The sequence below is a fragment of the Falco cherrug genome, chromosome 3, assembly GCF_023634085.1.
Source record: "Falco cherrug isolate bFalChe1 chromosome 3, bFalChe1.pri, whole genome shotgun sequence".
NCBI classification, from domain to species: Eukaryota; Metazoa; Chordata; class Aves; order Falconiformes; family Falconidae; genus Falco; species Falco cherrug.
The window spans coordinates 36,906,106-36,920,792 of record NC_073699.1 but is presented as its reverse complement, the minus strand read 5'-3'; the positions used below and the strand labels follow the sequence as shown (position 1 = coordinate 36,920,792).

Genomic DNA, 14,687 nt, shown 5'->3' with positions numbered 1-14,687 from the left:
TTTGCTTGTATTTCTGTCAGCTGACTTCCACTCACCAGCTAAAAGTCTCCTAGTAATTCTCCATTTGCTTTTTAATACAGTTGATTGTTGTTGTCTTTACCAAGATGAGCTTTGGGCAAATGCCCTCTCACAGTCTGGGCATCCCCCTCACCCAGTCCCCTCACCCCCCCTATGCTCTCTCACCTGCTGGTGTTACCCAGGTTGTGTTTAAGGCATTGGGTGTTACTCGGCTGGTTTTTCTCAGAGAGGAGACAGCTGAATCTCCAAGACCTGCATGACAATGTGTATCTAAGTTTTTAGTTTGTAAGCTAAATTTAATGAAATAGGTAGGAGGCTAACTGCTGGTGGCCTTTTCCCATGTAGGTGATGAGTCTTGATACCTTCCATTGGTGCAACCTCAGCTTTTGAAAACATGCTGTCTTACTGGGTGAGGAGAGTTTTGTGGGTTCAATCAGGGTTTATGCGCCCCCTCCACCCTGAGTTTAGCACCCTTTCCTCAAAAAATAAAACACAGTTTAGGAGGAATACAAGTCTTCAGATACATCTGAATACATTTTTATATTAAATATTATCTTTACTTTTGTGATTGGATTTTATTACCAAAGGGACCTTGGTGCAGCTGCTAAACTAACCGCAGTCAGCTAGGACTGGCTACATATAGGCATATGTAGGGTTACTATATTGCCCTTTACCCATCTATTGTGTACACCCTCCATGTATATAGGGTTGTTGAGGTGCCTGGTGGCTGCTGGTTGTGGGCAGCAGCAGCGATGAGCTCTGGCAGCGGCAGGGCTTGGACTCTGTGGACTCCAGGAGGAGCTCTGGGTTCAGCCTCCAGCAGGAAACTCCAGCGCGCTGGGAAGGCTGCGGTTCTCACGGAGGAGCTGGTTTCAGTCTTACTGCTCATGCTGATGGGAAAAGGGTCTGCTTGGAAGTGCTGCTCAAAAAGCAGGACCGGAGGGGGGAACTCTCCCACTCTCCCCACAACCCCCACTTTTTCAAAGCTAAAATGCCCTTTTAAATACTAACCTATCCTCTTGGCTGCTTTTCTGGCTGCAGTCTCTTCTCTTACTTCCTCTGTCTGTGCACTTGCAAGCATGCAGGACACCAGGTCCTCAGAAGCAGACCTTCATGCAGAATTTTCCAGCCCTCTCTGTACGTGCTCACACCATGACCAAGTAGAGCCAAGGCAAAGATTGAATCATTCAATCTTCATTCAAAGTACCCATTTTTGAAGAGGAGTTCAGCCCAGCATGATGAAGGGACTTACCTCTTTAATACCAGTTCAGCAAATTTTGCTTTGCAGTGACCAGCTGCAAGCTGGGTGTTACTGCAGTTTTGCAGTGAGGGCACTGAACTGTGAAGAGGGACTTCCCGGTCGGGTCTGTGTGTCAGCCCTTGCTGGGGCTCACAGCATGGCTGTGCTACGTTGGCTTTGGTGGGAACACATGGGATGTGCCTATAGGAAGGTACTGCAACTGTTGGTTTGGAGGCTGTTGAGGACATTGAAGTGTAGAATCAATCACTTTGATTTATTGAGGATTTGGATCTTAAAACATAATTTTATCAAGAAGGAGAGGTCTTATTCATCAAAGGAAATTCAGTCTGATTTGACATGTTCAACAGATTGGCCCCACCAGCTACGCATTACGAGCGGATATGGCTTTGGGCCTTTTGTCCACTAAGGAACAAACTCTGCACTCAAGTTAGTTGTTCTAGTGCTGTGTCTATGTGTAACTAGGGTCATTTACTGAGGCCTCCAGAACAATCATTCCAACGCTTGAAGATGCTCTAGAGCATCTCATGTATCCCGCTCCTACAGGTACTGTAAGAGTACCTGAAGTAAGGCACTACAAAATGTTTCTCCTGAAGAAAGATAACAGGCTGGAAAGAGGAAACCATAATAGTAGAATATTGAGAACAAGGAGTAAATCATATAGATAATGCTTTGATTCTTTCACCATGCTTTGCAAACATAATTTTTACACTGCACAAGCAAGAGCTTGAGAGAAGAGAGCCCTGCAGATCTGCAACAAGATGCTGCTAGAGTGTCTTGGCAAAGCTAGAAACAGTGGCAAATACCACATTTGGTTGCAAGAGCAGGTAAAAAAAATGCTGCCTTTGGGTCAGCTGATTTCTGCGAAAACAAAACCAAATACAGTGAAAACTGCATATAAATGCACAAGGAAAATGGATTATGTTACCAGTGACCTTCCTGTGACTGTTGTGCCAAGTTTCAGAAGTTAATAGCTGAATGCAGGTAGCACAGACCACCTCACACTTCTTAGCTTAACACTGTCAGCTCCTGGTGCTATGCAAGCTGTCAGCAAAATGTGTCTGATTTAGTTTCCTGGGATACAGAAAAAATCCACCTGCATAGACCAAGAAATTCTGGAAGTTTTGTAGTATCATTAGCCTGACAACAGGTCTTATCTATTTGTTGTAACAGACACTTGTGGTTGAACAAAAAGGGTTTTAACTCACAAAGATGACAACAGGGGAAAAAAAATGATGGGGGAAAATGATAAGTAGTCGACACATTAATTTATGTAGCCTGAGAATCTGTCTAGAGCACATATTGTGTCTGAATAAACTGAAATCTGAGCCAACAGCTGCTTCAGCAGGGCAGAACAGAGCAGCCTCTTTGTTGAGAGATCTTGTGCTCTGACCCTTGGATGATCATGAGTCTTGTGTAATTCACATCATTTGAGAAGTGAGAGATGTTGGTCTTTCCGTGGTTTTCTAGATTCAGAACTGAAACACGTATCTCACAGAGGATGCCAGTAAACTACAGCATGCTGACAGCAAAAAGATAAATAAAAGTAATTATTTACCCATGTTCGGTTTCTCAGGTTAACTCACAGCAAGGTTGACCTTTATTTTTTTATTGTTTAATACTCCTTCATAACACATTACTTTGCACATTCATTTTGCAAGACTTCCAACGTTTTTAAATTGCCTATTTAAGTAGGGATGATTGAGTCAGATCTGACTGGTGTGAGACCAAAAAGCAGTCATCTCTACAAGAAGCTGGCTTATCTGGGCTCTTCTTGTACATGTAAGCAGAAACACCACCTCTATGGGCACATCAGCATCTTACTGAACAGCACAGCTGACTTTATTGCTTTTCAAAAGATTATATAAATAAGATAGTTTTCTCATCTGCTTTTCCCACATATATTATAAATCATGATCCCCTTGCCCAGCTCAAATCAGAGTAATTACATGATGTTTTTGTTACGTTTACATTATCCTAAAAGCAGCGCTGTAAGATTTCTAAATTAACAATGCACATCAACACACAAAAAATAAACCTCTCAGGGAAAGTCCTTTCTCTAAACGTACAAAGCAGTGCTATAATAAGGTAGAACTCTTGCCTCATGCCTTAGTTTATCCCTGTAGTGGCCATATTGATACTGATGAGGGGGAAAGGAAGATCCCTTCACATCACCTTACAACTATCCACCTTATAAGCCAGTTATCAGAAATGCTGAGAACATCTAGGAAAGAGCCACAGGGAATTTGGAAGGAGAGATCATGTAGGAGGTTTGCTATATGTTGCAACTGCTTCCTAAACTATGTTTATCTATATCTGTTTACTTTTTGAATATGCAAAACAGTAATGAGATCTTGAAAGGTCAATGCGCAACCTGCTCCCAATAGGCACTTGCCTGATGAGCAATGCTTGACAAAGCCACATTAAGTGTCAAACAAACAAATGAACAACATTTCATAGTCATCCTCAACATTTCCGTAAAGCAGTTGTGGTTTTCTCTAGATGAAAAGCATTAATCCACAGGCGGTTCAGAGAGCAGAGGCATGTTCCTCCACCACATTAATGCAAATGTCCTGGTGTTTTCAGTTTGAACTGGTAGAAGAAAGGAGTATTATAAAATCTACAAGAAGCTAGTAATTCATGAGCAAGGATATTTAGACCTACTTGAAATCCAGTTGACATATCCCAAGACACAGTTCCTGTATTATACAGACAGCAGCCTCACTGGATCAGCGAATCATCTAATTTTAACCTGCTGACAAGTCTATGGGATCAGCATTAACACTAATACTACACCGACTGACTTACCGTGCAATTAGGGTGAATCATATAATTGCTTTCTTCCTCATTTTCCTTATTCACAAAGCAGAGGGAAATACAATACCTAACTCTTGGATACAAAGTAGGGACAAATTCACTATTTGGAGAGTGCCTTGATGATTCTCAAGTCACAGAAGTGCTGAGTACAAATGCGCAAGCATTTAAGATCTCCATGAAGAGCTTAAAAAGGATAAAAGGAGACAAGTCTCTATGAAGATTGTATTGAAAGTCATGAAGACATACGTCAGCGTACTACTTCTGGAGACTTAAAGGGTCGTGCAGAACCTCACTGCCCTTTAGACAGATGAGACTCAGCCAGTGCTGGGAGCAAGCTGAGCCCAGAATCCCATTTATTAGACCACTGTTTTAATCAGTTGAACCACAGCACCCACTGGCAGGAAGACCTATGCTGATGGTTCCTGTGCTGTGGGGAGCAATCTCTTCTCTGATGATGCATGTTCCTATCTCCTGAAGCCAAAGGGTTCAGCTCTGGCTAGCAGTGACAGCACTTTTGAGAACTGAAATTAATACATGAAGTTTACCACTTCAACTTCCAAGTCCTCTCTCCAGAGCCATGCTGCCTTGCTTGCAGTTTTGGATGTTTACAAGCAATACCAGAACTACAACACTGGCTGAATGCTGCGACATCCCTCATGAGACAGAGAAGGCACGAGTCTCACCAACAGGGACAGGAAGAGTGTGAGGATCTGAGTTACAATACAAATGCATTGCAGACGATTTTTCTGCCTGTTGGTTGGAGGTTAAACATATAGAAAGATAAAAAAAAGCTTTGCCAGTTCAGCTAGAACATCATTTTTCCAGCAGTCAGGTGCTGTCCTGTTGCAGAAAGACTTCATGCTAAAAATTGTCATTATTTGTTAATTAAGAATGGCCTACACACCAGGCTTTCTGATTTACCCAGCTACGCAGAATTACACCCAAGGACACAGTAACTGGCTATTGGCATAGCTCCTTCAGCCTGCCCATTACCTCTACGTGACCATGAAAAGTGCTTGTCTTTCAGAATCACCCTGCCTATGCACATCCTGTGCTCTGGGCAACCGAAATGTAACTCTGACTGACCCTTGTTAAAAGAGGATCCTTCAATACAAGCATCCCTTTGTTTTGATGACGCTGCATAAAACTGCAGTTTAGGGCTTTAAAACGTGCCCACCAGAAGAAAAAAAGATGCTTCATAGGTGACGTATGGGGTTATGCTTAGACACATCTCATGACAGCCTTTTCCTGATTCTGGAACAACCATCAGAATGGTTCTGAATTCATCAACCCACAGAGAAATTTTAAGAAATATTTCCTATTCCAGTGTAACACTCAAGCTATCCAACTGGAAAATAATCTATAAACTAACAGCAGGATATATGGCCAACAGTCACTATTGCTTTAAGTGGGGATGACATAAGTTTGTGACAGATATAGATGACAAGATAAGAATATGCTAATCTTTCGTTGTTTAAATAAAGGACTGCATTTTTCTTAGGTTTCCACTCTTCCAAATCTGTACAGCTGCATCAGGAACAGAAGATAAATCAAACTTTGGAAGAAGATTGAAAACATTTAACAAAATCTCTCACTCCGTTTTCCTCACAATGCACAACCCAAGGAGGAACAAATACAAAAGGTTGCCCTTTGAAAGAAGACTAGGATAAAGGTTAGCACAACAAGGGGTTGTGAAGAACGCCAGTGCTACCTAAGAAGAAACCTTAGAAAGGATCCTGAATGGTTGAGATGATACAGAACCTAAAGCATTCACTACACAAACTAACATTTAGTGGAGAAGCGATTCTGGTTAGCAAAGGATTGAATGAATTTTCACTTTCAAAGGGGAAGAATCCTCAATTGCAAACTATGGAGAAGGCCATCTCCCCTTTCTCCTCTGCCTTTTCCATGCTCTCTCCCATCTTTTCCTTTGGCTATGAGGTTAAGATCCTATCATTAAAAATGCACTAAAGATTATTAAGTAGAACAAAACACTCCACTGTCGGTAAACTGACTGCTCATCCAGAATACAAACTGTTTAAAAGAGCCATCTTTTGGAGACAGCTGCATTATCAGTTCTCCATATTCAACTAAACATGGATGTGAGGATATATTTTCTCTCTCATCTCTTAAAGCAAGTCCTGTATTTTGTAGGAAAAGTACCCATCTAGTTTTGAATGTTGGACCTGTCTAACAATCTGAATGTACTGATCTACAGGACAGAGATTTAACTGAAATACAGAAAGGTGTGATAGAAATAAACACCCCCAGAGCTGGTACTCTTTGAAGAGAGTGTTTCCTACAGGATTCGTCCCTTCCTTGGTGATTCATGACCTCAGACTATTTATTCATGTTATCTGTCATTTCTTAAAAAAACCTGATTGCAGCAGCAGCAACTTCACAGCACAGTTCTTAAGAATTCCTCCCTCTGTGTGTGGAAAAAACCCCCACAAACAAAACCAGGTAAAACTTCCTAGAAAAAGCTCTATTTGTTATCAGTTCCACTAGAAATGAAAATTTCTAGCAGGATAATTGCTAGTCCTTCATAGCTACATTTCAACAAAGGAATCACAGAAATCACAGAGAGAAAAATCAAACTACTCAGTGGTCTAATGAGATGCACAGAATCAAAACCGTCTGGAACAGACACGCACCACCTAGAACAGGAGCTTTCCACATCCCTTCTCTCTGCAACTAAAACCCTCCAGAGCAACAAAGAGAAGCTAAACACAAAGAGGTGAGTAGAGCAGCCCACCCGAAAACACACTGCGTAGGTTATTCATTCTCTCCTACAACTGTCAGGTGCAGTTTCACAAATCAGTGCATTTGCCGCCTTGCTTGAGCTGGTTCAATAGGACTATTATACTCACAGTAACTAATGCTCGTCACTGTGGGAAAGGTATGAAGTGGGAGTTTTATAGGGACTCATTCTTGACTCTGTACTAGTCAGCATTTTAATTGATTTAGGACTATACAAATCAAAAGCAGAGAAGTGGTGTGGGCAGAGAGCAAGTGCTTTGGAGGATAATCCTGCAGGATTATTAAATTTAAGATGTAGTATAAGAAAAAGCAAAACCCCAGTAAGATTAAGCTGGGTACAAATTATCACAATCTAAAAGTACTGGAAAAAAACCACCCATTGTAAATCAGTGGCTAAACTATTAAGACAATTACCTTTGGAATGATTTAACTACAACAGAAAAGAACGAAGTGCTACTGGTTGCAATTCTAGCAATTAGTTCACTCTGCTCCAATTCCAGTTTGAATATTCCTCTGCTCATTGTGAAAAGCACAGAACCCCACTGTCAAATTCTCATGAATGAAATAGTTGAAAGTTGGCTTCTTCTGTACTGAAACTGCAGCAGCAAGTGAAAGCAGAAGGAAATGAGTGAAAAATAATGCCAGAATGAAAGCACGCGTACCAGAAAAAAAATAAATATCAGTATGGGACAGACTTGGTAGCCATCCTGATCAGAATGTTCAAGGCCACCATGGGTTGCACACCTCCAGTTTTGCATGTTCCTTAAGGGTGGTAACCATTCATTAACCAATAGCATAGGCTAAGTGATACCACATGGATGCTGGACAAATTCACATTTTTCTGTCCAGTTTAATTAAAAATCAAGGCCCCCCTAAACAAAAATGTCTAATGTGACGCTAAACATTTTGGGCCAGCAAAATATCTTACAAACCTTAAAGACAAAGCACAACAAAATTTCCATTTCTTTGCCCTCTCATGACTAAATTGGAAGCTATATTAATGCTTTCTTTAGTTAATAGATTTGCAGATTTACATGAAGTACTTTAGAAACTCCTAGCATGCATGACCCAAGCACCTTTTCAAGATTTTTAAAACACTTACAGTTGTAAACCCAACACCGTTTTAATACACACAGTTCAATCTTCCTTTCAAATAGGTGACATCTGACAGAATTTCGTTAGTTTTCTGTAAGGCATCAAAACTTTGAGTTCACTCAACTACTATGACTATTTATGTAGAATATATAAAAAAGATTAGTACCTTTTTTACTTTAATCTTCAACAGAAGTACAGTAAGTTTTCTGGTGTCTTGCTACAGCATTCTCATTCATTTTCATGCAGACAATTTCTGGGACAAACCAAACTCAGAACAAAAGTTGAGCGCAGGAAATCACTGAGTTAAGAAATGTCTCTTTCTATTAGTATTTTTATCCTTCTACTAGGTAAGACATTGAATGTGGGTGGGTTTTTTTCCTACAATGGAAAAAAGACGACAGGTGTTTTGTCCATAGTTTTATTTCACCAGGAAGGTTTATACAGTTCTGCATAAAGGTCATTGTATGCACAGCCTGAAGTACAAAGCTCCCTTTGAAAACTCCAGCACAAAGACACTGCATATTGACAACATTAAACAATGTTGTGGGTGGTATAGGGTGGGGGAAAAAAAAATTAAAACAAAACAACATTCTTCCTATTAGAAAAGCAGAATAAAACAAGGCACTTTCAGTAAATAAGTGAAGAACAGAAACAAGCTGTATCAAAAGATTCCACAGAACTGACCCAGAGCACTGTAACAAAATTCTGCAGTAATGAACAAGTGAATACAAAAAGGCACTGCATAATCCTCTCCCTGCAACTCTCCCCTTTCTCAACCAATTAGCCAACTGAACTTGGCACAATGGAATCTTAATTATAAAGTGCATCTCCTGTCTTAATACATTTTGAAAAATAGGCTATATAACATATGGAGCAACATCCCCACGTGTACAATATATTGAAACAAAAATACATTGCAACTAGATTCAATCTAGTTATGAACTGTGCAGAAAAAAATATGGCTTCTTTACAAGTCTTTCAATAACCTCCATATAATCTGGAACATTTTTAAACAAACATGAATGCATTAGCAAGATGGTAAGAGGTAGTGTTCCAAGTAAAAGGCAAACTCACCAATTTTATTGTTACATGGGTATATAGCAAAGGTATCCCAGTTTTTCAAAGCAGCATTACTGAACAAGATGTATTACAGCGTGCTATCTTGGGATGAAAATACACAGTGTTTTGGGGGTCTCATTATTAGTTCCTTCAGCAAAAGTGACCTTTTTTTTTTTTAAAAAAAAATGTCCATCTACAATTCCATTTTCATAAATACTCTTCTCTTGGTACTCTAAGTTTTCCTATTGCATTGCATTAAAATTTCCAGAGAAATATTCTTCAACTTCAGAATTTAAAACCAAGTCATTCTACACTCTTATTAAATGTAAGATGAATCCGTTTTTACTTCAACAAGCATTAATTTATGGCTATAAGAATATGAAAACACAAATAAACAGATGAACACATCCAATGTGTCACATCAGTGGCAACATATGACATGCTAGATGCGTTTGGCGATTTCATGTGAAGCTTTCATCGGTCTGCTACGAAAGTCAGCCAAATTGTGTTTGTACACTACCTAAACTTCAGCTGATTTTAGCCCTTATTAGACTTTAATATATTAAATATACAAAGGCTAGATAAAAACTGAAATCAAAGCAGCACTGGGTATATTTATTACGTTAATAATTTGTAAGGATTTATGTAAACATTCAATATGTGCATTCTTGCTCTTTGCTGTAAATTCTTCACAGCTACTCTATGCCCCTACCCACAGAGTATGTCCCACACCTGAACCTTTCCCAGGTAACAACAGCTGCTATTGATCTATTATTCTTCATCAGCAGTATACGCTACTTCAGCGACTTCGATTTCTGGCACAGAATTTTCAGCCAAAGAGCCACTCCAGCATGTCTCATGATTCTCTTTATCTGAGCTGCAACAAGAGATCAATAAACTTTGTCAAATGAAAACTAATATGATCCTCCATAGTAATTTTATGACGGCGATCCACAAAACATTTATAAAGCTTGTTTAACTTATTGCTTATTCCGGATCTAAAAAGTATCTATCCTGAGGGCCTTTATGCAGCAGAGGTGTGATAAAATGCTGAATTCCTCAGCTGTGCAGAATCTATGCAAGACCGAATATTGAAAAACAAACTTTAACAAAAACTAAAAAGATAAGTAAAAGAATAGTATTTACCAGCTGTCCTCACCCAGGGTACCCTGGTCTGCTTCAACTGCAGAAGACTCCACCTCGCCACTGCACTCACTTTCTTCTCCTGACATTTGACGAGTCATTTTTCCTAAAGACAAATCCCTACAACAGATAAGAACAGAGTACCACCAATCCATACAGCAAATGTTTATCATTGAAGAGCTGTCTAATTTTAAACTTTGCAGTTTCTGGGAACCTATCAATCTCACTCCTACATGCCCCATTTCTTTTATTACTACAGAGATGCAGGGCTTGCACTGGATAGCTATTTAAACAGTTTATTTACTCCAGCTGCTTATTCCCCAACTAAATTAAATCCTCTCCTTGTACCACAATTTGGTAGCTTTACAAAGTTCAAGTCCCAGAGGAGCAATTATGACTTTAGGTAAGAAATTACAAGCAGATGATCCAAGCCATGCACATCTTGCCTAAATGGCAGAAGGATTACAACCAAACATACTCAGAAAGACGACAGGCAGGATGATAAAAAGATTTCTTCAACAGTTTCCCAAGTTTGTCATTGTAAATTTAGAGTCAGCTATTAAGTTTCAGAGCAATACATTTTCCCATTAATGATACAGAGACAGGTAGTAATTTCTTCTTAACAGCAACGCAAATTGGCAGTCTAACTAGCTTGGCTATAAATGAGAATATTGTCATGTAAAATTACCAAAAAAACTTGTTTCCAAAGTATTGCTCTGTGTGGAAAACATACATCAATTTAGTTTAATTTAAATCAATCAAGCTGCCACCTGAAGTTCACAAACTGGATATGGTATTCAAATAAGCATTTTCAATAAGCCACAAGAAGTCCATTTAAATCCTTTTCCAAATATAGTTCACTTAAACCTTATGTCCAAAGATGTGATTTGTCAGTCTGCCTGGATATACTAGACTCAACAATCCAAGCAGTATTAGAATAACTTCTGAAGAGACCATGGGAATTCACTCCTTTGCTAAGAAAACCCCACAATGACTGACTCAGCAGGTTTAGCAGGACACCGAACAGCCCAACATCAACTGCTCCGGGCCTGCTACAAAGTTTAGCAGACAGGCACCATAAAGTTTATTGTGAAACTTCACCATTTTTCCCTTTGATTTAAATGGACAATGTCCAGTGCTATTTAAATGCTATCTGCGGCAGCATTCCAGGCAATTCAGTACAAAATTAAAGACATTAATACAGACATATAATTGCTTGATCACTGTGCTCATCAAAACTTTGAGTACAGAGTTGTATAACTCAGAGCTATTTTTCCACTGCTCTCATCTCTAGCAGGGCATTTAATATAGCCAACATTTCAAAAGCAGAATAGAAATTTTGCTTTATCCTCAGAAGACTTAAAGGATTAGGAAACATAATCCCAGTTACTTCAGAGGGAAAAGATGGGACAAGAAGTTTCTCAGTCATCAGTACTAAACAACAGCTTTTTAGCTAGCACATAAGAAAGAGCCTACTGAAAATATTGCTCTGTGTGTAATTACGTAGGGAAGATTGTTTTCTAAGAACACATTTAAAGCTGGTGCTTGCAACTATATAGAGAAAATGTTTTCCTGAAAAGAAACTCCTAAACCTCACAAAATTTCTACATACCTAATTCTTCTTTCAACAGCATCTATATGAAGTTGCTTTTCACTTAACAATTTCTTCAGCGATTCAACTTCCCTTTGTTTTTCAAGCAGTTCTTTTTGTAGGCGGTAATTTGTTTCCTCCAGAGTTTCACAGAAAGCCTAAAAGGCAGATTTAAGAACAGCTTCCATTTAACTTCAGTGAACTGCCTTTATTGATTTTTCTTTTAGAAACATCATCCTGTAACAGAATTATAGCTGCTTTCCTTTGTATTGATTACTATAAAGAGCTATGTAAACTTTTCTTTTTAAAGTTCTGTCCTTAATGAAACAATGCCACTTTGCTCTGAACAATGAATTTATTACGTTAAATTGCCATGCAAATACTTTATCACATCACTGATATCACAACAAGACAGACTTTCGAAAGAGGTTTATTGCCTTTGATGAGCGGTCCCTAACTTTGAACCTTTTTGCCTATATGGAACATTAGCTGAACTCCCTGCTTCCTTTTTCCCCTCATATAAACTTTGTTGTCACATGATTCGGAAGTCAATTTCAAAGTCTCCAATTACTCCCAAGATGCTAGGAGTATTTGGATAAAGTCTGTATTCTTCCCTTACCCAGGATAAAGAAAAAGTTTTAGAATTCTGTACCCAACAGCTGTTAAAAATACAACAATCATGAGAGGAGACAAATACAAAAACATTTTGAAAAAGTTTAATGAAACACTAAGAACACTTAACTACTCACCCATGGTATGTTGTGTTACTCTGCTGAGCATGACATGTATATATAATACACCCTGATGAATCTGACAGCAAATAATCTCAAAACGTAAAAGTGAAGAGCCAATGTATAATGCAACATCCACCAAATGCAGGAAGTGATAGAAGCTTTGGCACAGAGCCTGCTTTTCTATTACTGGAAAAGAGCAAGTCTACCAACAGTAATGTGCAATTCCGATTTAATAATTCACATATTCTCACTAAATAAGAAACCCACACATAGGGACCCTTGCTTAAAGTCTCTCTTGCACTGAGTTTTAATTTCTTTTACCGATTCAGATAGCAAATTTATCTTAGCTGACAGCCAACGAAGACCAATCATAAGTTAAGCCACATTTATTCACATCTACCAGAGCTGAGAACACATGGCATGGAATTCATCCTCTTTGGTGATTCTGGTTAAGCAGTCATCCTGTTTCATCCAAGTCAGTTAAGTGAATTCTAGTGTATTTTGTAAAACTGTTCAGGGTTGCTGGTGCCCTAACTGAAAATTGCCCATCATTTTCTTAAGAACATAATTAGGTTATATTACTCCTATCTTTAGATTTATGCACATGCACATTTTCCTCTTCAGAGATTAACTAAAATTATTCCACAGGTGGTGCAAACTGTTTCATTGTTCTACATGAAAAATGAACAAAGCCTTTTGGAAAAAGTCATTTCTTAATGCAATCTGTGTATCAGCTGCCCAAGGAAAGGAAGTCACTGTTCACAGCCAAGAAAACATAAACATTTCTGAACGATGCAGTAACAGCAGAAAGGTGAACTGGAGTTGAGAAAGACCTATCAGGGAATTGTGTGTAATGAGGTATCTTGCTCCTTGAAGAGCTGGACACCTGGAGTGTGGTACAATTCTAATACTCAGGCGGGACCAATTTTTCCTCTAACTTCTGGAAAGGCAACAAAACTAGGCCAGCTGGAAGACAGCTTTGATTCCTTCTTCAGTGGATCATGAAACACATATGTCTGGGAAAGGACCTGTGGAAATAATTACCAAGGATGTGACAAAAATAAAACCCAACCAGATTGCTTTAGTGAATATTTTGCCTACATTTCTGTGATTAGTTTTCTATATGGCTGAATTGATTTCTAATGAGGGAGGTACCTGTACCCCTCCCCAAAAAGATAAATATGTTTCGGCAAGTCTTTCTTGAACTGGAATAATAGATGTAGAACAACAGAAGATATCCATATTTTCCATTATTAGGAAAATGGTAACAAGATTATTTTTTTTTGCAATGCTTTGTATGACAACAGTAAAGCAAAACAGAAGTGATTTTTGAGATCCCTTCAAAAATGATCTCCAGGAATAAGTGTGAACCATAGTGCTTGTCCTACAGTTAGGCATTGTTTTGGGAAAAAAAAGAGTGTGAGGGATGGATATACATGCTGTCTGATACGCAGGAGTTCAGGATCCTAACAGGCAGGAGCAGGGCAAAAACCAGGACCACCATCACTGATTTCAGGTGAGCAGACTTCAACCTCTTCAGAAACCTGATTAGAAGAAAGAATCCATAGGAAACCACCTTGGAGACAAGAGCAGTCCAGGAGAGCTAGCTGATAATCAAGGATCATCACCTTCAAGCTCAGTAACAGGTCAGCTCAACAAGTAGGAAGTCAAACAAAGGTTGCAGGAGGCCTGTATGGATAGGCAAGGGACTCCTAACCCAACTCAGACATAAAAAGCAAGTGTACTAGTGGTGGGAGCAAGGAGAGGTGACCAAGTATAGCTCTGCTGTCTGATCTTACAGGAACAGTGCTAAGAAAGTGAAGGCCAATGGAACTGAGTCTGCCAAGGCATGTGAAAGGAAACAAGAAAAGATTCTACAAAGATTCTACGTATCAATAAAAGGAAAACTAGGGAAACCATGGACCTGCTGCCAAATCGACAGCATGTGACAAATCACACTGAAAACATTAAGGTACTCGATCCCATCTTTGCCTTGTCTTGACTGGTAAGCCCAGCCTTCAGGAATACCAGACCTCTGCAACCAGAGGGAAAGACAAGAAAGGGCAAGATAAATTTACCCTCAGTGGAAAACAACCAGGTCAGGGAATATTTAAACAAATTGGACATACGTAAGTCCATGAGGCCTGACACATCGCACCTCTGAGTGCTGAGGGAGCTGGCTGATCTCCAGTTCGCTGTCCACCAGCACCCC

General features: G+C 39.4%; 1 protein-coding gene across 10 annotated transcripts in view; it reads right to left on the bottom strand.

Moving 5' to 3' along the window:
• Positions 1-8,352: 8,352 nt before the first annotated feature.
• SNX16 (sorting nexin 16) overlaps positions 8,353-14,687 on the bottom strand; it is a 28,219-nt gene continuing 21,884 nt past the window's right edge. For 8 of the 10 annotated variants that reach the window (XM_055704680.1, XM_055704682.1, XM_005432206.4 and 5 more), the window contains 3 exons: positions 11,763-11,899; positions 10,154-10,270; positions 8,353-9,884 (listed from right to left, as the gene is read on the bottom strand). In XM_055704680.1, the coding sequence (XP_055560655.1) occupies positions 9,779-9,884; positions 10,154-10,270; positions 11,763-11,899 (360 nt within the window). In that variant the 3' untranslated portion in view covers positions 8,353-9,778. Of the gene's footprint in view, positions 9,885-10,148; positions 10,271-11,762; positions 11,900-14,687 lie in introns of those variants that run through there. The other 2 variants (XR_008731330.1, XM_055704684.1) reach the window with 2 other exon arrangements.